Raw genomic sequence first — 23,426 nt, 5'->3', positions numbered from 1 at the left:
TTGTCCATTTCTTTGTTGTTTATTCATCATTATATTGTCCAGTATTGTCATATTAATCTGTCATGTTCTCTGACGTCACCTGGGTTTAGTTCTGTGTTGTTGTTGAACAAAGCACAAACATCAGGTGTGACACCTTGAGGACCACAACATACTCTAGATGAAATCACATTTACACATTCCCAGACTGAATAAGGCACTGGGAAAAAAAAAATAATACAGCACCCTTATTCCATATTTTCACTGTGATGATTCGAGGTCTGTTTGCTTCTAATAGCATCCACACCAGCTGCAAGTCACTGTGTGAACAGGCGCTGTGTGAAAGTTCCTCAAAAGAAGAAGTAAACACAGAAAAAGTACAAGAAAAATCCAAAATAGCCTGCAGCCAGCAACAAATCCCATGATACTCTTGGCTCATTGCAGGCATGGTATTTGTGTTTTGCGTCAGCTCAGTCTTATTTGAGCTTTATTTAAACTTTTTATATGTTTGACCCTCTGTCAGCTCCTTGATATCAGGATTATTAAATCATCTTGTGATGTCCGAAGCATGGTTTGAATGTACAGCAGCTATTAAGATAAGGTACAGTTATGTAACCCAAACACTCCATGGACTGATGTAGTTTTTACACTTATCATATTACTTGGCAACAGATAGTCAGTAATATAATACTTATAGGCTGTTGCTTAATTCTAAATGTTCCCACTAGTATTAGAAATCAAAATTTAAAGACTATAGTTGATTTAAAATGCTGGATGGCTCACAGCCTTCTGTGATAAATCAGTAAACTGTGGTTATCTTGTTAAACCCACCAGACTCCAGTTCCTTAGCTCCAGCACTGACTCTCAGTCTGCCTCTCTTGAGCTAGAGGCAAAAGAACCCAGACACAACTCTTAATCTTACCCTGAAATTTGACGAACACGGATGCATTCTGTCATGAGATCCTTTTTTCATTAGCTCTGGATTATTTATGAAATCAACCACTGCCTACATCTTTCAAACCCAGAAAAGATCATCCCTGCTTTCACCTCACAGCTCGATTATCAAAATTCCCTATATGTTGGGATCAGTCAGGCCTCTCTTTCTTGTTTGCAGCTCATCTATAATCTCTGGACAGACTACTGTCAGGCTCCAGTAAAACAGACACCACCACACTGGTCTTAGTTTCACTACGCTGCCTCCCTGTGTGGTTAATTGTGTTTAAAATGTTGCTGTTTGTTTTGAAGGCCTTGCATGGTCCAGCAATCTCTGAGCACCTGTGGTGCCACAATTTGTCTAAATCCCTTTAGTCATTTAACTGGGGGTATTTGATTGTGCCAAGATCATACAGGCGGTGATGCTTTTGCAATAGTGGAATTTGTTCTTCCTTTATGTTAGATTAGGTGTGTCCTTCCTTTTTAATGAAATATGCAAAGACTTGCCTATTCTTTCAGGCCTCCAAATGTATTGACTCTTTTCATTTTTTTGTTTGGACATTACTCTTTTCTTAATCTTGGTTATTCTATTTTGTTTATGCACTTCTACTATGCCTTGAAATTTTGTTGTTTAAAAGTAGTTAATGAAGATAATTTAGCAGCTAACCTTGGATGTGATAACGTCTGTCTCAGACAGGACAATGTATGTAACTTACATGTCAATACATTTTACATGTCCCTTTTAAGGGTACTGCAGTAATTTTGTTGTATTCTTCCATGATGTTGGGTTACCAAATAAATTGGGGATTAAAACAAGACTTGAATTGACAACTGAAGCAGCAGAAGCCATTATATCCTGAATTTTAGTTTGTTGTGTGGGTTATGCTCCAAAAAACGCCTACATTTCCCATAATGCTACTCAATACTGTCTTTTAGGAAACCTTTTCTGCCAGGTAAACACCCTCATGTTACAGACCCCAGACCCTCAGTCTATAACACAGGCTTTCTGTTAGAAATGTGTAGCTTCCAAGCCCAAGCTGAGATAACCTGGATGACATCATCATCCATCATCCTGATGATGTCTCCTCCGGAGACACAGAAGACAATATGCAACTGATCTTCATGTGTAAAGTTTGTGTAGAGCTACTTGAAGGCTTTTAAATTCTAGAATTTTAGCGTCTGCATATTTTTCTTAGCTGGCATGGCTAGACTGATTGGCCTTTAAAGGACTTCAAAAAGCAATCTGAGAGCCAGGCTCCATCTCCCTAGCTGCTTATTACATAGGAGGTACAGTAGTTGTATAACACATCCTTTGGAGGAAATTTTCACATTTTCATTTCCAGACCACTTTATAATGGCAAGCACAATAACCGCTACCACTTAAGCCGACTGTAGCAGTTGGACGCATAAACAATTATCTATGCGTCTGACTGAAGTCTTTGTATTTAGTGATTTTATCCACTGTGTGCCCGGCATTTCCTGGCAGGGAAGTAGTGTTGAATATGCCCCCTGCTGCAACAACTTTCCCAGTGGGAGCCAGGCATCATGATGTTAACTGCCAGAACTCCCGCTGTATTTCTGCCTACCCCAGAGTCTCCCTCCACGGGCTGAAGGAAAAGTACAAAAGTGATTAGCGAGCCACTGGAGCAGGAGGGAGGGCTGTCTGAAAATGGATCTCAAAGAGGGAAAGAGAGCGAGACAGACTGACAGACAAACAGAGATAACAGAATTCATAAAGACTGATTCATGGAGACAGCGAGGGAGTGGGGGGTCAAATTTTTGTGACTGTCAAAGAGCAGATAAGTGGTTCAGAAGGGAGATGTGGGGAAAGAGAAGTAAATAGGGGATTAAAGAAACAGAGCGATAGGAAAAGGGACAAGGCAGAGATAAAGATGTGGAGTTCAATTATAAGTTAGAGAAAGTGAAAATACAAGACTATGAGTAATTAGACAGAGGAGAAAGTAAGAAAAACATTGAAACATAAAGGGCAAAAAAAGAGGAATTTAATAGTTAAAAGAAATGGGATGTCAAGAGATTTAAAAGAAAACAACAAAAGAAATGGAAAGAGATGACAAAGGTTTCTCAGAAGGCATGCTGTAGTTGAACAAGCCAAGAAAAAAAAGAAAGAAAAAGAAAAAACGTCATGTTAAAAATGGCGTTGAGAGTCAAAACAGTCCACTTCCCCTGTTTTACTGTAGTGAGCCAGCTCTGCCTGCAGTCAGACTGGGTGGCAGGGAGACGAGACCACTTGTCGCTGCCTCAGGCCGATTTCAATCTACTTCAGTGTTATGCCCCTCCCAAATAACAATCCATTTCTGACTGCCTTGCTTTTCCTCTGTTTGAATACAGAATGCAGTGCGAGGGAGCCTCACTAACGCTGTGTTCCTCTCCTCTGTTTGTTCCCACATGATTTTCCCTACCTAACACATGACTGGTTATTTAGATGATTTCAGCTTGTAAAATACAATATTTGTGGCATCTCAAAAGAAAAAAGACGTTCAAATGGCATGTATTCCGAGTTCCTGTTAGTAGTTTTTAGTGATGAATCTCTTTCTGTTTTAAATTATGAAATAAATCCCAGAATTTATCAGTGTTTGCTTTGTATGATAATACCATGTGAAAATTTGATAAAAACAATTAATCATGCAATCACTAGCTCCAACTTAATATTATTGTTTTATTACTTGAAAGGACCCTGGCTAATCTGCAACATTCTCAGCAGCCCCTATATGTTATCTTCCCATTTCTTTTCACTTTCTATTACTGGAAACATATTTGAGGCTGTTATCGCCATGAGAGGACCCTGTTCTCTGTACAAGTGTCCTAAGGGGGTAAAAAAAATATGAAACAGCTGAAAGTAATAACACGCATATACTGTATATTGAGTACTGAGTCCCTCTTACTGTACGTCCTAAATGGTGCACCAGTGTCGCTTTAATTGTCATCTCCAACATGAACTACCAGCTGGATCTTAATCTTTATCATTTAAGTACAGGAAGAGTTAAGTATATCATCACTGGTCATCATATAGATTTTAGATGACTGGCTTTTTGCCCAATCCTGATCACCCTCACTGTGGTTGTGACTATGTCTTGCGCCCTATGGCCCAAAGCTTTTCATTATGCATTTGCATGAGCACTGAATGGCTCATTAGTAGTCGACTAGATAAACGCCTCGTCAGCATGGCGACCACTTATGCCCATGTCAACATGCCCGCTGTCTGCGCAGATAAGGCATGACATTATGTACTCTTATCTTTAGGTCTGTCTGCCCATGGTCAATCCTGGGATCAAAATTTGGAGGGAAAAATCTTGAAGGGTCTGCTGACTCTCCTATGACTTCAAGTCAAAGGTGCTCAAAACAGGGCTAAAGAAACCTGTGGCAGGGCTTCAGATCCCTGGGAAAACAAGAACGTATTCTTCATCATATGTCTTTATTTAGTTAAAACTTTATTGACTAGTGGTTTTAATTAATGACAGTACTGTTACACAGGGCAGAATCAGTCCCTTAATCTTCCTTGGCTGAATACTCGCGAGCAAAATCTTCCCAGCTAAAATATTCTAAAATGCTTCATGACAAACGAAGATACTTTGCTTTGAACTTTTCTCTTGGCATTAAGGAAATTCCAGTAAACATCATCATTTGTGAAATGAATATTTACCCCAAATAACATTTAAGAGAACGTCAATGCAATTTTTTTGGTCCTAAGTACTTGGCATTTTTCCCTTAAGAGAACATACTCTCCATCTGCGTAGACCACCATGGTTTTTAAAGTGATCAGTGCTGGACAATGTGCAGTGTACATCTGATTGTTGCAGAGCCTCTTGATTCAAGCACTGGGTGGGTAGTTTTCCTGTTGATTCAGGTGCCACACCAGTCAATCTGTATTTAGAGAGCTGAAATATCTCTCTGGTGTCAGACAGTGTGTGTGTGTGTGTGTCCGTGTGTGCAGTATGTGTGTATGTTTGATGTGATGAGAGAATCCTCTCTGGATTTGGACACTGGATTTTTCATTTGCTTGTATTTCGGTGATATGTCAGAAAGCAGAATATATGACTCAAAGGAAAAAAAAAAGCCTTGAGACATCTGACAGATTATTTTAATCTGCTCATATACTGTAACTACAACAAATCCAACAGTCAAACTCTGGATACTTAATACTCTTTTCACAGACACTGGAGGGAATAAAGTTACACTTGTCAAACAACTCTCCCTGCTCCAGACACTTCAATTAGTTCAATTGTGAAAATGAAATCATAAATGTGAAGCCGTCTCATAGTTCTCTCAATGAGATGATTTTGATTTTTATACTTTATGTTCCTAGGGGTTTAGTAAGTTTTTTGTGACTATATAAATGTAAAATGTGTCTTTAATATGGGTGTTATGATTCTGATACAGGGAGACAAAGTACCATCACCTGGTTGGTTTAATTAACTCAAGATGAATAATAACCTTGAGACTGCAGGCCTCACGGGCACATTCTAGTCAGTAGATTGGAAAGATTTGGATGCCTCCCCATCTTAACCCCCAGCAAAACAAAACAAAAACCCGAGGTATGAACCCAACTGACTGTTACACTGCAAATCTTTATGCATATATACACAAACATTAACTGCATCAGAATACAATATTTGGTTGCTTGGTGTGTGAGTATAAAGAGCAGTCAATCAATTTGGGAGTCATAGCCTCACCAGTCATTTTACACTTGGATCATTGTACCTTTGACTTCATTCACTTTAAATATGTTTTTAAAAAAATCACAGCCTTCATTACTATGCCACCCTCATATCAGAACGCATTAATATTTACTGGCAAAAATCAGTCAAGAAAAACGAGCTAATCTCTGTTGGTTCTACACCAAGCATATGTTGTGCAAAGCTACATCAATCTTGAATGATTGGGAGCAACCACTGTGCAATGAATCTCTAACGCTTCAGTCTGCTTTGGTTGCACGCAGTTAGAATGAAACTTGCTAAATTAGTCTGTCCATCCACCAATTAACACTCACATGATTAATTGTGTTTTTGCTAGTGCTCTTTCAGTATACTGGGGGGAAAATCTAACCACATAAGTGAATGGAAAGGATGCACCATACCCAGTAACTGATGGCGTCTGGAATATAATAAATCACCTGCAGGTATAACATCAACATAAAAATGAGGATATATTTTTCATGCCTGCAGCTACGACTTGCATACAAAGAACCGCAATCCATGCAATCGGGTTAATCTGCATCAAAGAATATGGGGTGGCTAATGAATAGCAGCAGACGGGGGCATAAAGTGAGTGAGTGAACAACGGAGGAAGTGAGCCATAGACCTTCCATACGCCACTGTTGGACTTGTTGTTCCGCTGGCTTCCGACAACGATGAGACGACGGACGAATGGCTCCCAGAGGTGTAAACAGAGCTAGTGTGAAGACAGGCTGTCTCCAGACCCGCTATCACATCCTCAGTTCCTCTCCAGCAAACACTGGAAGCAGGACTTGGCACACACAGGCACACACACGAAAAAGTCTTAAGCCATTAAACTGACAAGACTAATCAGCAATTTTTTTGATAATATTTCAGGACTTAGGAGAGGGAGGTGAGATGGTCAGGAAGCTTGTGTGTTGTATGGAGTGTGTAATGTGTAGTATGCAGGGGTGAGAGGCCAGGGGACAGTGCAGGCCCCTGCAGAGCACTGATAAGAGCTTGTTTACCTTCCTGTGGATGGTCAGGCCTCAATCTGCAGTTGCGGAAACTCCAGGACAATAGGTGTGTGTGTGTATGTGTGTGTGTATGTGGAGTCGAGAGAGAGACTTGAGCCAGCTTTGAAGCTCCCCTTTCCCTCTCCAACTAACTCTGATAGGGGCCGCTGACCCCTCCCTCCCCCTTCCCCATCATGACTCCGTCGCCCGACCCTGGACACAAACAGTTTACTCTACCCCGAGGGACCAAGGGAGACAGTTGGTCTTGACGTTGTCTGCTGTCAGGGCTTTCCCTCCTGTTTTTTTTCTTCCCTTGCTCCCTCTCTCTTTGAAATGCAGCCATGCTCTTCCAGCTGCAAGTTCTGCAAGTCCTCATTTTGCATTGAAACTCTGGGCGAGTAGCTGATGCTCTTTTCGCCCGTGACTGACAATGAGGGAGGGCATGAAAGACAGGGCATGAAATCAAGCCTGCTTGCTTGCTTGCCTGAGGTGAGTGAAAAGGCAGCTAGTTATTGGGCCGCAGGTACTCAATCCCTTGAATCTAAATCAACGTTTAGTTAAGGTGTGAGAAATTTGAAATTCAAGGGCTCGCCACCGCCCGTCAGTAGTCCGCGCTGCACAGATGCTCAAAGTTGAGGCAGCAGTATTATGGATAGGCAGGCAGTTCTTGAGATCTTTAATTTGCTGGCAGAAGTAGCAAACTAACATAAACAGCACTGGCAGTAACACTAACAACAAACCTCATCCTTAATGCATCAGAGCTTCACAAATCACCGTATCTATAGAAAAACCCTGTAAATATGGAAAACATAACCTCAGCAAATCACAACAAACAATCTCAGCAAAAATCTGTTAGTTCAAAGAACCATTTATCTGAATCCATCTAATCAAATTTCCTAGTATTTGGATTTTGTATTAAAAAGATGCCCTTTTTCCATGAAGTACTGTAACTTGTTTTTGAGAGGTTTCTAGTCTTCCCCCTGGTTATTACCCTTATCACACGACCTCTGTCAAATTTGAATTTAGTTAAGGTCATTTTTATTTCTGCTGACCAGTGGGGTGCTGACACTTTTTGTCCAAAACAAGAAGTGATAATATCAGATATGCAGTAACTGAAAAAAATGAACTGTGCGCCTACATGCACTTCTGCATTTTGCACAGTTACAGACAACCAGGAGCCACACTGTCCTGTAGAATTTCCACCACATATAATGCAAGCAAAGTATTTGTACTAAAATGCACTTTGCAACACAAGAGTGATGATCGGTTAATGACGGACTGAAGCAGGATGTATTTGGTGAGATAAATAGTGTAGAAAGCTCAAGGTTTTCTACTTTGAGCTCTACACTCACACAAAGAGAAAGCTCTTTCCAGTTTTCTCTATAGAATGGGTTGAAACAATTTTTTTCTTATTACCATAATGTTAACATAGTGTGTGACAATGTGGTGAATACTACTACCCTGAAGTTGGATTATGGTTGTTAGCATGATGTAATGCTTGTGGGATGGAACTCTTAAGTGCACTGCTCCCATAACCCACACTGACTTTTTGGCCTTGCTAATGCCCCCATGGGTAACAGTATAATGTCATTTGGGCCACCCAACTTTAAAATATACATGTTCTGTTTTGCAGTCACAAATGCTGCTTAACATTTGTATCAAACTCTGCAAGTACTGGACAGTCAGTGAGTCGTCAGTGAGTCGTCCATTAGTCGTCAATGAGTCGAAATACAGGATGGCAGTGTTGTATAGGGCTATTTTGATCCCTAATAATGATAAATCACCTCACAGTCTCCAGTAACACCCAAGCTCAGCCACTGGCCTCAGTTCAGCTATGGTACACTCTGCATAATTATGTGAATCCCTCCAGTGAAACTTCATTTAGGAAGTTCAGGTTGGCATCTTCAATTAATTACATTTTTACAGAGCATTTTAATTTAATCTTTGAAACAATGGAGATAACACTTGGATGCACACATAGACAGTCCATTACTGGGATGTTGTAGGTCAGGCTAGCTGCAGTCTATAAATCTTTTGTTGCAAAAATATGGGAATGGCTGTAATTAATACAACAGTAATAAAATGCTACATACATCTCAGGCGCAGCTGTAGACTGAGCTCCGCTTTATCAGCTTTTGTGAGGCTTAGAATCTGTACTTCAGATTCTACAGTTTATTATTCACACTTTTGCTAACATGATTATGTTAGCATTGTGACATATTTGCATAAAGTACAAATTAACCTGAAATGGTATACCTACAACAAAAGTTGACAGGTTAAAGTTAATGATAATTGAGTAAAACCAGAACTGGCAATGTACAGCAACCTGATGAAATGCAGCATGTTGAGCTGTACCTAACAAAGTAGGCCCATGGACTGATGGAAGCAGAACATGATTCTGTGGAGATTCTCAGTCACTGAGGTCATGGTTATCTAAGAGACCAGTAGATACTTGAAGACGACTCAGCTCTCATCCAAGAGCTCATGTACAGCCAAGTCCAGCTGCCTTGAATTGAAGTCTCCTAGGAGAAGTAGAACATAGCTAATGTCAAACTAATCCTGAGATGTCCAAAAATGGTCACTGTAGTGGTACTGGCCTAATGGTACCCTGCATAATTGAACACATGGAAACGGATGTCTGTGATTTGGTCAACCCGTCTCCTATCTTCTTCTTGAATGCCCTGGGGGTCAGGAGAGCAAGAGCAGATAGGACCCTGGACACGTAAAGGGACCAGATTGGTATTTTGTGTTCTCCTTGTCAGTTGTGGCTCCAGGGTGCTGCAGACAACCAGGAGAATTGCCCGGGGCACTTGGAAAATGCATCATATTGTAAGTTATTCATCACCCCCAGATATAGGCACAATCCACAAAAAATGGGTTTTCTCCAAAGGCTGCTTCACTAACAGCAAATTGGCCATTATTGATTTTGGCTGCACACTCGGTCTTAATTTTATAAGCATTCAATCACTTTGCTATAATATGTTAAATATGTTTCCAGTTAAATAAAAGTGCTTATAAAGTCTTTAAATTTTGCCATATAGTGTTGTTAATGTGGTAATTAGCAGTAGCCTATTCAGGCATACAAATTCATTGATAGCCATTTAGTAAGACATCTGTAACTACTGACATTGATTTTGCACTTTAAGAACAAATCTGATTATAAACACATTTCATGAATTGAGCCCATTTTCTGTTCTCCCTAATTCCCTAATGGTTTCTTTTCACATCTGCCCCTCATACCTAACATCTAAATGGAAATCACCAGCATCCATAAACATGTCTTCCCATGGAATAGGAAATGGAGGGGACTGATATAAGTAGATAAAGAGGACAGGGAATGGAATGGTTCTTCTATACCTCATTTACCAGCAAACCGCTTAGCGAAGCCATTGGCATTTCCGGGGTCAAGAGGGCAAAATGAATGTTCTTCATATCCTATGGTGACTCGTAAAAAGCAGACTAGTGACACATGCATGTACGCACACACGCGCGCGCAGGCACAGCATTACAGAGTCAGTATGATTTATACCAAGACCTCTCGGGCGACAGTCATGGGCCGTTTACTCTGTCACAGCAGAACAAGAGAGAAATAACTTTATGGATGTGGATATTGAGCAACAGACATTAACACTGAGGGCCAGAAAAACAGGAAACCAGCCTTGACCTTCGGGGTGAGGGAGAGAAAGAGAGATGGCAAAGGAGCCTAGATGGCTCTCCATCTTGATTTGCAAGAAAAGCTGTGGTTTAAAGTTGAGAAGATGAAGAAACAGTGAGGACATTAGTGCTAATTATTCCCAAATGTGTCCTCAATTTGACTGTACTGGAAGGTTAGTGGTTAGATGTATCTTCATTGGACACAAACAGAAGGTGCATCATTTCCAAAACGTTAATAAATGAGCAGCATCAAACAAACAAATTCTAAAAATGTGATTGAATGTGATGAGATTAAAAGCGGCTTTCCTTTGTATCAGTGATATTGTGGGTCACAGATGATATGAAAAAGTAAGTGAACTGAAGAAATGACTAAGAGTGCATAATACCAACCCAGTTTCATTGTGGGGACAACAAAAACAACAGAAAGAGCTTATTATGTAACGTGTTCTGGTTCCTTCTTTTTTGCTGTGCATTGCATTCATCACTTTCTATCCCATTTTATCTCTATCTCTGTCCATTCTCCTCCACAGCTAGTGATGACATTGCCTCAACCAAGGTCTTTGATTAGTGCTGCTTCTAAATAAGGCACATCCTGTTGACCTTCCAAACTTTGCAATTTCCTATTAACCCTTTCCTCTCTACTCCTCTTTCTTTCTCATCTCACTTGCTTCACTCCACATCTCCTCTTTCTCTGAGGGATTGTGGCCTGCCGGGTAAACAGACCGAATACATCATAAAAGTCAGTGGAGCGGTATGTCACGCAGCATTTGCTTACTAAATTAGTTGTTCCTGTTATGATATCACACTTGCTCGCTTGTATGCTTCAGCACCAACTGTTGGGGCTGATCGAGGCATGCACAGTGGATGCTTAGGCGCATATTGCTTATATTCATCTTACTGTAGATATGCTTATCTAGTGATTGGGCACAGGGCACAGTAGTTCTAACTGGTCCTATGAGAGCCCACTTTATCGTGAAGATGGGTGGCTTCATCCTGAGTCAGCGATGGTGGTTGCCACCAAGACTGCAATGCTACAGGGCTTTCATAAGGCCTCAGTGAGGCTCTTCATCTTTAATCAGCAAAAGGTGGGAGATGGGGCCAGGAAAGAGGTCTCTGATTGAGTTGGAAAAGACATTTGACCCTCTGTATTCTGTCTCCACCATTCTTCTTGAAGAAAGAGGAAGTTAGCCAGAGAATATTTTGTCCCTGCCAATAACTTTAGACAGGTGAAAGTAGGCATGTGCACACGCACGCTCACTGTAATCTAACACAATAGAACACACACACACACACACACGTATATCCTGGGTCAAACACCAGGCATTTATACTGAACCTCATCCATGACCGCACAGCCTCAGCTCGATTAATTCAGCCTCCTGAGACACGGATCCCCAGGTTAAACAGCAGGCTCATTGCAGAGAGCAGAGTGAGCAGGCGTGATGGATGACTGCAGCTCGGTATCCTGACACGTCTGATAAACGTGAACCAGCAGATCCGTTTTTAAACAATGTAGTCCTACCCACACATTTAACACCCATACTCTGAGACCAGGGAAAAGCTTTCAGAATGACTAATAACAAATTTAGTCTGTTTTAGACAAGGAATCTGTAACATTGCTGGGTTCATCTGTCTGTTAAATAATGGCTTTTTGGCTTTCACACATGCAGGTCTTCATTCATGTGCTGTTCATATCCAAATATGACAGAACTGTTATGGATAGAGTTGTAATTTTGCACCAGTTGGCATGTGACACACTTGACTTGATAAAGCAAGAAGTTCAGTATTAATGCTGGAGACAAGAAATAATTTACTGTAATTTAATTACATGCTGGTGACACTGCTTAAACATTTGCACTTGATTTCTTCTAGCCTCAAGTCAGACATGTGAGCCAAAAATGGGTAATGACAACCCATGGTTCCATGTGAGAGAGATGCTAACTGGCTGTTGGACCAACTTCGTCACAGAGGACAAGGCAGAGGTCCACATCCTGAACTTTGCCGTCCCGGTAAGCATATCTACTTACTACTACTTCTTACTTAATTTTACTATATATTTGTAGTAAAATTTAGCAGGCACCAAAATCTTCTCAATAGGTACTTCTTACACCACAGCTTGTCTGCTAACTGGTCATCCTTTTCAGATAATGGCACAAAAGTCAAGTTCAGTCACACCAGAGAGAAAGAAGCAGTGTGCCAGTTTATGCACTGCACATGTTCACCTTGCATGCATTTCACTTCTTTCTGTTGGTGAAATATGTCCCTCACTGTTGCCCACATGGGGAATTGGTTTGGAGCATAATGGTAAATTTAATTTTACTGTTATATACACATTTGGAGGCTCTGTCAGATTGCATGCAATGTGGCACAGCATAAAAATGCAGCAAAGCCAACTGTGGAGGCTGAACTGTGCAAAACTGATGACACATCTCTTAAAAAATAGGTAGCTTTAAAACTGCCCCGGCCTCGTTGTACAATGTGGTCAACTAGGATAAACACAAGCTGTCAAAGTGCAGATTAATTTCTTCTGCAAATTGTTGGGTTACATTTCTGTGTATATACAGATTAAACAAACAACATACACTGTGTTAATTAGTGAGCTTTAGGGGTGCTGATAGGGATATTTTTCATTTTTTGCAAGAGCCAGGCTTGCTGTTTCATTCCTCCCTCCAGTCTTAATGCTGTGGTAAGTGCAGACCTGGCAGAGATTGACTGACAGCTGTCCTTTCAGTAGATATGCTACCTTCAAATGGAACCTGTGAGCTCGTGGTTACATGACACGGAAAGTCGTGTACATTGTATGCTTGGGGCTCATGTGGTTAAGTCGTGAGAACACCACTGCTAGGCAATGGCACCGTGGATGCTAATATTAACATTGCTGTCGGTGTCTAGAAGCCTCAGAGGCTACCAGTTAAACAAGCTAGCAGGCAGATAACGTAATGCAGGAAATGCAAAGGCATAATGACAGAGGGAAAAGATGCGGCCGTTGGGAATATCAGCATTTTCCTCTGACATATTATAAAGTTACGAAGAAAAACTCTATACAGCTAAAATTACCATATGTTAACTTATCATCCAATGAAAAATGAACTTCCATGGCTCCGTTCTGAAAACTCAGCAAACACATCACAGCACCACACACATCACAAGAGGAGGGCGTTCATATGGACTCTTCTCGTGAACAGGGTAAACATAACCCTATTTGAAAGCAGCACTATATACTAAGGCTAACTGCCACCAAGGAGCAGCTAGGTAGGCAAGTTAGTGGGTCATGTGATGAGCTGAAGTGGCAAACTTGTCACTACTGGTTTGGCAGGCAGGAGAAAAAGAGCAGATTTACACAATAACCTAATGAGAGGTTAGTGTGCACATCTTGGATTAATTGGATAAACTGAAGGCAGAGGAGGCAAGAGGGAAGAATGGAACAACTGACATATACCATATATTGTTGTATAATGTTGTACATTTACCTTGACCCTGAAATAAATGAGCCCAAAAACTTTCTTCCCACAATAAAAAATGTAAAAAAAAAACCACACACGCACACACACACACACGCACACTCCATGTCCAACTTTTATCAGCCAAATAACCTGCTAACCATCAACAGATGCCGGACATAACAGAAAAATAGGATTTCCGAACATGTAACTGTTTTCTTTTTCTTTTCTTTTTTTTTTACACTAAATACATTTTATAAGCACCCAGCTCTGTAAGTCTTGCTATGTGTTTAAAGAATTTCTTTTTCAGCTAAACAAACACACACCATAATTGCAGATAGTGTATACCTGTGGGGAATGACACCAAAAAGTAACTCCAGAAAACTTTTAATCTATATGTTGTTATTGCTGTGCCAGACTCCATTTTTCACTGTCCAACATTGTCGGTCAGCTCACATTAGTCATTTCTTTATCAGTGTGCTCTGTTTGTTTGCTTCTTCTGTTTGTTCTCACTTAGATTTCTTTGTGTAGTACTTCCACATAACTTGTACTGAACAACTGCTGTGTATTTATTGTCTCTTTTAATTTTTTACTCTGGTCATTCTTCCTCATTTGGTGGTGATTATGAGGAGCAAAACAGATATGCTATGTGCACTCTAGCTAAGACCGCGTCACAGGATGGTGCAATACAATGCCTGGGTGAATCCATCACCTCCGTATGAATAAAAGGTCCTCTCCTTAAGTTGCTTAGGAAAGCTTCAGAGAATCCTGTCAGAATTGTTTTCGTAAGTGAAAGCTCCACCAGTAAACTAAGCTTACTTATGCAGCATGACTGCTTTTCTTACAGAGTTCATTCTTTTGAATTTGATGTTTTAAGATACTGAAGTGTAGTTTTTATTTTACACAACTATTGAACCTGGGACTTATTTTCCTATGTTTTGTGTTTAAATGAATGATCCATTTATCCATATCAAATACTTCTTCCACCACTGAATGTCACACAATAACCCAAACAAATAAACCGACTGGGGCAGTGGTATTCCAGCATCTCTCGTGTTGTGCTTGGTAAAATCACTGTGTTTGACAACAGAGTCAGATACAATATATAGCTACATTTCTGGTTAAGAGGATCCTACTCTTTCATAAAAGGTCTTTGTCGAAATCCTATCCATAATGTTGTCAGACACTTAAAATAACAGTCTGAGCTATGTCAGTGGCAAAAACAAGCACTTTAGTGAACATACTTTGATTTTAAGCATTGCTGTTTAGATTACAGCTGTTCACGGTGGCAGGGTACACCATCCTTGCTCAATACTGCATCAACTCCAGAGATTTCTGTTCCTATCAGTCATTTAGACTAAAAAACATGGGGAAATAAGAAAAAAACTAAGTTAATATTTAATATAACTGAATATTAGACACCCAGGTCTGTAAGAGGTCATTTCTTAGTTTCATTTTAAGCAAGAGTGCTAACATTGTGCAAGCAGATGATTGTCTTCATCTCAAAGACTGAGTTACTGGCATGAATGTTGCTGAGATCTTTTGCCAAGTCTTTAGTCTCATTTAATGGACTGAAGTTTTACAGCATATTTAATGGACTGGAAATCAGAGGAAAAAGCTGTCTGATGACAAAACAGATTTAAAGTATATTAGGAGGGAATTACTCCTCTCAGTCATTTTACTAGGCCTGAAGAGTAAAACCAGATATGTTATGCTGTGTGGGAGAATGAGAAAGGACACATTTCAGTGCCAAAAAAAGTTAGACATAGTTTATAGGAAGAATGGTGCAAGCTGTCTCACAGAGTAGTATGAATTGGTGTGGGGTTTGTGGGAGTTCACAAAAGGAATTTGACTAGGGATCTGTGTGATGCAGTGGTCGTTGTACAGAGTTAGCATATCCTGTTCTCTCGTGGGATGATGAGTAGATGTTTTATCAAGTGAAAGAAGAAAGTGGACATAAGATCTCTTCACACAGACTCCTTATCTGCTCTTGACTGTCTGTTTAGAATAGATTTTTCTTGTAAACACAGAGAAAGGGGGACATCTTCATCGCTTGCCAAACTGTCCAGTCAGATGGGAGGTTTGCCTCCCATGTCCCATTTGTCCTTTCAATTTTCTTATCACCTTCTTCCCCATTCCTTTGTTTTCATACTGATTTACAACCTGCCAGAGACAGTTGACTCTCACAGTTTGACCACACAGAGAATTATAGCGGGAGCATCAAGGGGCTGCACAGGCCAGGAGAATTCATAGGGAGGAGCTGCTTGTACACAGCCCATTGATGTCACACACTGGCTTGGGTAGTCAGGGTCTTGGCGCGTGGCCGAGACTAGACCAACGGAGCCAATTCAAGTTAAGGGAGAGAGCCAAAAGAATAACTGGAAACTGCATCGGCAGAGCCCCTTCAAAAAATGCTCTCGTGAAAAAAAAAAAAAAGTCTGAAAAGGAAAACAATTGTATCTTGAAAGCACAGGAACAAAAGCAGCAAAGGTGAGTGATTAGGGTCAGCAACAGTCATGAGTTCAAAATTAAAGAATGAAAGTCCCAAATGGATGAAGGGAGGGAAACTAGACAGAGGGACAATGAAGTTCATTAGAGGAGTATATAAGGAAAACACCAGTGAGTTATCTCTGCATGAAGCACAATGAAATCCGTAGGAAATGTCATTCGTTCATTTACTGTATGTTCGTGCAACATGATTCAGGTAAAAACAAAGTGGTATTTCTGGGAAGACAATGTGTTGCTACAGTTCAAAGTCTCTGCCTGTGATAAGTGAGACTCATGTCATATTTTTTTTAAGAAATGTTCTGCACGGAAGACTGAAAGCAAGTATCTTATCAAAATGTGATTACCTGTGGTTCCCTTTGCCACATCCACACAAAATCACACACATTACACATGCATGGGCACAGATAAATGGAAACATAACACAGCATTATCTCATATTTCTTGGTCATGTTTCGCAGTGTCCCAGGCAGCGTCAGTCTGTCAGCCCAATAGTCTACACCTTTGGCGCAAACAACGTTTATTATCACATTTATTTGTGCCATTATTTTACATTCCCTCTCTCCAAGTTGTTGTAGTTTCTTTAGGTCTGTCACAAGAATTAAAATAATCAGTCTAATGAATGTAGGAGTCCATTTTTGCATTAAACAAGAGAACAGGTATGAGTGTGATGTTATTATGATGGACAGCACATTAATTGAATATGCAGCAGCTTTAGACATTATATTCCCCTTTGGATCTCTTGGCAATTATTATTATTGTCATGTTCTGTGACAAATGTCACCATATTCTCATCTGGGATTGCAGTCCTTTGGCCAATTTTTTGAAACCAAAAAAAAAAGGGTGGAGGGGGGACTGAAGACATTTATGAGTTGCAGCAGCCATTATGCACAACTCTCTGTATACAACACACTGATGATATGGCATATTTGTGGGGTCCAACAGTTTTGTGGGGGCCAAAATACTGTATCCCACAAGTTTAAATGGCTGTTTGAGGGTGAAGACTGTATTTGGGTTAGGGTGTAATTAAAGTTAGGTTAGAACTACAGTCAGGGTTAGCATTGGACATTCAGTTGTAGGGCTGTGACTTTTTAAAAATGTGAACCTCTTCGAAATATAGGCTGCAGTCTCTAAATATACACATCAGACCATTTAAAGTAGTAGCTTTGTGATCAAGCAGGGGGCACTCTATCAGCTTGACCTATTGCATGCTCAGTAAACTAAGCTAATGATAATGCGGTGGTGTTTTGTTTTACGAAAATGAATGACAATAGTGAGCTGAACCGTCCTGATTGGACAATCACAACATCAAAACACCTGAGAGGCAGCATGTGAAAATATTTTGGATAGCAAAGGTATGAATACAGATAAGGCTATTTGTCAACTTCATAAAAGGCTCTTCAGCAACATTAAATCTGCGCACTCACCTGCTTAGCTTACCATAATATTAGACAGGCTGTGAAATTAATAAAGTAACGAAAATAACGATGTGTTGTTGCATCAAATTGCAGATCATGTCAAATTCAATCTTGATTTTTTAAGAAAGTCACAGCTCTATTCAGTCATGACGATGAAGGGGCTAGGGAATGCATGATGTCAATGTCAGGTCCCCACAAAGATAGGTCCCCATAGAGGTGGGCGCGTGTGGATATGTGTGTGTGTGTGTGTGTGTGTGTGTGTGTGAGAGAGAGAGAGAGATGACAAATCTCTCTGTCCATTGCACCAAAATCCCCTATAACATCTCTGATTGCATTCTGTCACATGTAAATTAAATTACTTGATTTAATTTTAGAGATTCACACTGTTTCCCCAGCATGCTCATTGCCTCCCCAACAGGGCCTGCTCCAAAAACAACCTACCTTCAAATTTGATAGATATAAGTATTGGTGTCAAAAGGCATGATGGATGAAAGATTTGTATTTATGAATGTTAAATTTCCACAAAAGTCTCACTCTGGAGAGATATTTCAAAGCTTTTTTTTTTTTAAAGCCGTTGTTCATTTCTAATGCATTGAGTCACACAATTGAACTGATTTCAAATCCATGACTCTTTCACTTCTCTAAACCCAATTATCTCAGGGGCTATTGCAGAAGTAAAAGTAATTAGATTCAGGATTTATTGGAATTAAGTCAGTCTTGAAAAAAACAAATGTCTCTAAATTCAGACTTATTATTCCACTGTGAAAAGGTATACTCACCACCACTTACATCCATGAAACTCAACTGTACCAGCTTTACCCCACGCACATGTGGAGCGTTGTAATTAACGCTGATTCATAGAGTGACTGTAGTGGTGATTAGCGAATCTAACCCATTGTTACCCTCAGTTGAAAATACGGTTAATGAGGTATTACATTATGTGTTAAATGATGTTAATGAGGTTTTATATACAGTAAATACATTCACAGCCATTAGGATCAGTAATGTGTGGGAATACACTGGGTTACAAGTTGTATAAAATACACAACATGATAATAAAAATACTGTATCTGAAATAATTGAGTGTTAGAATAGGTTTCTCTAAAACCCTGTAATTAGTGTTATTGTTTTTGCTAATGTTATAGCAATATTATACTGTTCTTCTTACTCTTACATTTGTCACTGCTCCACAGTATTGTAACACTGTTTCCCACAGTTGAAATGGTACAAAGACATACAGCTCAAATAAAAAAAAATGCAGCTCATTTCACATCAAGTAAATAATTAACTTTGATAGCTTTTGATTTGCTTTTGACTTATTTACCTTGTTTCTTTCGGCAACCAGATGTAATAATAGAGCCATGCTGCATTACCTCATTAACGTCTGTGTCAAACTGGAGACAGACAGCAAAGACAGCTTCCTTCCTGCCTATCTACGAACTCTCCTCAAATGACTGGCACTGCTTTTTCTGGAGAGATGCATGTGTTGACATTTCATAGTTGCAAAAACAAGGATAATTGTCATATCCCCCACTGATTTTTTGCAATAGGGTAGAAAAGGAATCAAACTTGTACTGAATTAAACTGCAGTTGGAACTATTTTTAAACTTGGTGCTGCAAGCAAAATGTGTCTCTGCTGCGTCAACTTGAGGTCTCTTCATTTAATGACACACAGCAGATGGGAGGCCTGCAACCCGGGGTAATAACTGTATCCCCTTTTACATAGAAAAGAAATATATAAAATATATTTTCGATTCTGTGCAGAAAGGTCATATTAATTATTGTTAATTTTGTTAACTCTATATTTGTTTGTGACATGTGGCTCAGAGTTTTCCAACCATCTCACAGTTTTTTCTTACACTTCATAAAATGCTTAAATCACATATTTATGGTGTTTTTAATTTTTAATCTTAACAGTAAAGTATGAATCTCAGCTAAATATTACATTTTAATGGAGCCTGTCATAAAGGCTGTTCCTCTTCACACCACATCATCAATGGATATCTTTCATTGTGTACATTTATTGATCCCAAAGAAGGAGTCATGATATATGCTATTGTGTTTCCAGTTGACACAAGTGCACAAAGCTATCCTTGCACTGTGCCAAACAAGAAGCATAAAGTTTCTAAAGTTTTATTTATTTTTTATTTTATTTTACTGCTTTGTTTGTATAACACAGCATACACTCAGTGTGTTACACTTACCAAAAAACTTATTATGGGCAGCACAGTAGCTCCCATATGGATAGCTTGATTTCTTTGTCTTCCTAATCAGTCCCAGTGTTCCGCATAGAGATTTACACCCATGCCAAACTTTCTCTGCATGCAACACAATCACAAACTCCTAACTGTTTGGCTTTCACGCAGAAATAGAAGGTGCAAACTTGGGCAGCACTGAAACTACAGCTTAAGAGGAGACAATGTGAATATGTAAACATAATGTAAATACAATGCATACCTGGGATTATTTCAAAAGTAATTAAATCACAATATGTCAGTTGCTATTTTGTCCTGATGTGAGGGAACATTTCAGTTAACAAATGTTTTTTTTTTTTTTTTCCCTTTCAGGAAGACAAGTTCCTCACTATTGAGATGACCAACGCCAAGCCAATGAACCTTATCCTCACAACGCAAGACACAGTTTATGCTCTATGCCACATCAACGCCAATGTTAACATTTATGTGAGTAAAGTCTCTTTGTTTTTCTATATTAGCATTCTGTGTTTGCGCCCAGTATTTTTCTGGGTGCAGTATGGATACATGTTGCGAAGGGAAATAAGATGCTGAAAGTGCAACATGCAGCTAACTTCAGCTTGTTTGTAACTCTGTTTCATGTGACTCCATTACTCTCCATTACATGATACGCAGGGCTGTAACTAACAATGAAAAAATTAACAGGTCGTGGGGACACCATTGTGGGTGGTAATTTTTTCAGTAATGTAGAATTTTCTGATTTCTCCAGATGTACTTAGCTCCTGTCTAGTGCCAGCTGTTTACATAAAGTCAAACTGCAACAGCTGTGCAGTTCTGTGGGCCTGTTTAGCGAGAAAGTGAACCATGTTGGTTTTCTATAGATATTGGCTGTGCTGTATGAGGCCGTTTTTTTGTGTGTATGTGTATGTGTGTGTTTTTATTATCCACACTATAAAATCAGTAAGAGAAGTTTTAGAGTGGCCAGCAACGAGAGGGGCTGATGGCATCAGCTGTAAAATTAATGTTCCAATGAAATTGGAGATTCTGACTTTTACACACTGTTCTCAGATTATATCTGTGAATTAAATCTATGGAGGCCACAAAACAACTTTTACTCGGCTGCTTTAGTGTCTAATTAAATAGAGGAATAATTCTGTTATGAGGACAAAATGTTGCACTGGCTGTCACAGTTTGGTTTTTGTGGTGTGTCAAAGTATTTTTGTATTTAAAGTTTGCTTATGAACATAACAGGGTGAACTGAACACAAAAATATTGTCACTGAAACAAACCACTGAGGCCTTCCATTTGGTTTTGATAAAGTCTTGACACTATCATTATTAAAAAGAACTGATGTGTCCAAATGAATTAGATTGCTCTGATGAAACGTCAAACATTGACTAGTTTCAATTTGGTACAGTAGCTGTAGATAAGGAACCTTATCCTATAGTAATAATAATTTAAATTAAACCAGTGCTTATATCATTAATCATCTCCATTTGTTAAAGTCTTGTCTTATCCCAGCAACAAATAGGTTGCATTATTGCTGAGTATTATCGAAAGCTTATCGGTCTGTGGAGTAATCAGTTTCAATTTCTTTTGCTGTTTCCCATGTGAAAGTTAAACTTTTGTAGAAATGACCTGAGTGCATAGTCTCTTGACTGATGAACGTGTTTTTCTTACCTTCCATGCAGTCACTGATGCCATTTCCTATCAGGGCAGAATGGAAGTTGAATTGAGATTTAAAACTTCCCTGAGAAAGGCAGAATCATGAACATTTTATCATCTCTATTTCTTTCCACAAACTGACATTATCACTGTGCTTTAAAACATTTACTATCTTGAACTGTTTGAAGAAGTTGTCTAGGGAAAGCTTGAGATTTGACCGTCAGCTGCCAAAAATCTGCTATCACCTGTTAATGTACTTTCATATTGACATGAACTCAAACCCCTGGCGGAGGAGCAAAATGTATTTTAAAAAGCTAGGGTATACCTGAAAATTGTCTGCAGTATTGTAAATTATTTGCAGAAACATCAAACAGGCTAACACATATAAACACAAACAAATAAATAAATATAGAAATAAATAAATAAATAAAAGAAAATCACAGCTGACCAATCAGGATGATGAAATGTTTACAGGAAAGTTACTGATATGCTGACAGCAGTGTGGGACACCACATCCTGTATCATGTCCTGTCGTGAGCCTGGACAGCATTGCCTGCGACCACAGGATGTTTTCATGGGATGAGCAGTATCACTGGGGGATAATAGTGTTTTACTGCAGATTGCAGCGTAAGAGGAACAGCATCTGTTCTTCGTCCGAGAAAGTTCGTCACCAGCTTGACAGCTTGGCTCTGGGTCACAATCACAGTGCTTGTTGGCCTCCCATAACTGACCTAAGTGCACAGGGTTGTTTGGAAAAAACACATTAGGACAGCAAAATTTTTGTCCATAAAGACTTGTGAGTTTCCACACTTTTTTCAGTATATATGTAAGCGCTTCTTAGTAGGCAAAAGCAGCACATATTTATATAGTATCAGTAATAATATACGCAATTATAATATACTTATAACAACTAAATAGATAACCTTCCATGAAGGGATCTGGGACAGGCTGATGGGAAAGAAGTATCATCAGAACTTTCTGTATCTGCAGCAGATAGTGAAGCTGTTTTCACTCAGAACATCTTCGAGTTCCCTGAACTTTACTGTGAGCCTGTGTAATATCAACCCATTTTCTCAGAGATTCCACAGAGACTAATCTCAGTTAAATTCTACTGTAATCATTAAAACAATTAGCATTGTTATTCTCCTTGTTCTTCCCCTGTCTTGCTTTTCAGGCCTTACCTTCCCTGTCTGCCTGCTTCTGTCGTGACTGGTTTTCCTTCTTTTATTTTTGCAGTTTCCCTTCACGCTATTTTTGATCCCGTGTCAATCAAATATTCATGCAGAAAGACCGATGACTCCCTCAGGCTCACTTGGCTTTTTTTAAATTTATTTATTTATTTTTGTCTCACTTTGTGATGCAAGGACAAAACACGCCACTACTTAAAAACACTAGACAGGTCAGGAGAGTGATTTCCATTACTTAAACAGAATGCTCACACTTCATAAACACTAACAGGATGAAAGAACTGTTCTTTCTAAAATTACTCAGCACACTACCGCCCTGCTTATTGTCACAGACAAACGAGGCTGAATAGAGTGTTGAGTCAGAATCCAGTAAGTACGAGTCACAGTGCCCATGTGCTGTGCATTTTAAGGCTTAAAAATAATGCAGCTCATTTTGGGGGTTTGAAATGTCAATTGAAACTAAATTAAAGATAAATATTTTGGTGGATGATCTCATTGGTCTATTTTATGTTATTCTTAAGTGTCAGTGTTTACGAAATGAAGAGGTGCAGTACTTGCACAACGCTTTATTTTCCTCTTCAGCCTTTGTACTACTGAGGAAGAGAAGAACAAATCAGACTAGATTAAAATCAATTGAAGGTTTAGCCCAAAATAAAACAGGAACACTGAATTGTTATTTATTGAGCACTTTTCTTCTTCTTTTTTTTCAAACTACATACGTCTAAGTGTCTAGATGCCTGGTGTAGACAGTCCTCACTCCAATATTCC

The 23,426-nt window shown here is 39.4% G+C and overlaps 1 protein-coding gene across 2 annotated transcripts in view; it reads left to right on the top strand.

Moving 5' to 3' along the window:
* Nucleotides 1-23,426, top strand: part of eng (endoglin) — a 40,781-nt gene that overhangs the window by 2,953 nt on the left and 14,402 nt on the right. For both annotated transcript variants that reach the window (XM_018662381.2, XM_018662380.2), the window contains exons 3-4: nt 12,124-12,260; nt 20,182-20,295. In XM_018662381.2, the coding sequence (XP_018517897.1) occupies nt 12,124-12,260; nt 20,182-20,295 (251 nt within the window). The remainder of the gene's footprint in view (nt 1-12,123; nt 12,261-20,181; nt 20,296-23,426) is intronic.

This window comes from Lates calcarifer, linkage group LG9, assembly GCF_001640805.2.
Source record: "Lates calcarifer isolate ASB-BC8 linkage group LG9, TLL_Latcal_v3, whole genome shotgun sequence".
Lineage (NCBI taxonomy): Eukaryota > Metazoa > Chordata > Actinopteri > Centropomidae > Lates > Lates calcarifer.
Note: the sequence above shows the minus strand (reverse complement) of the source record. Positions and strands in the feature narration are given on the sequence as shown.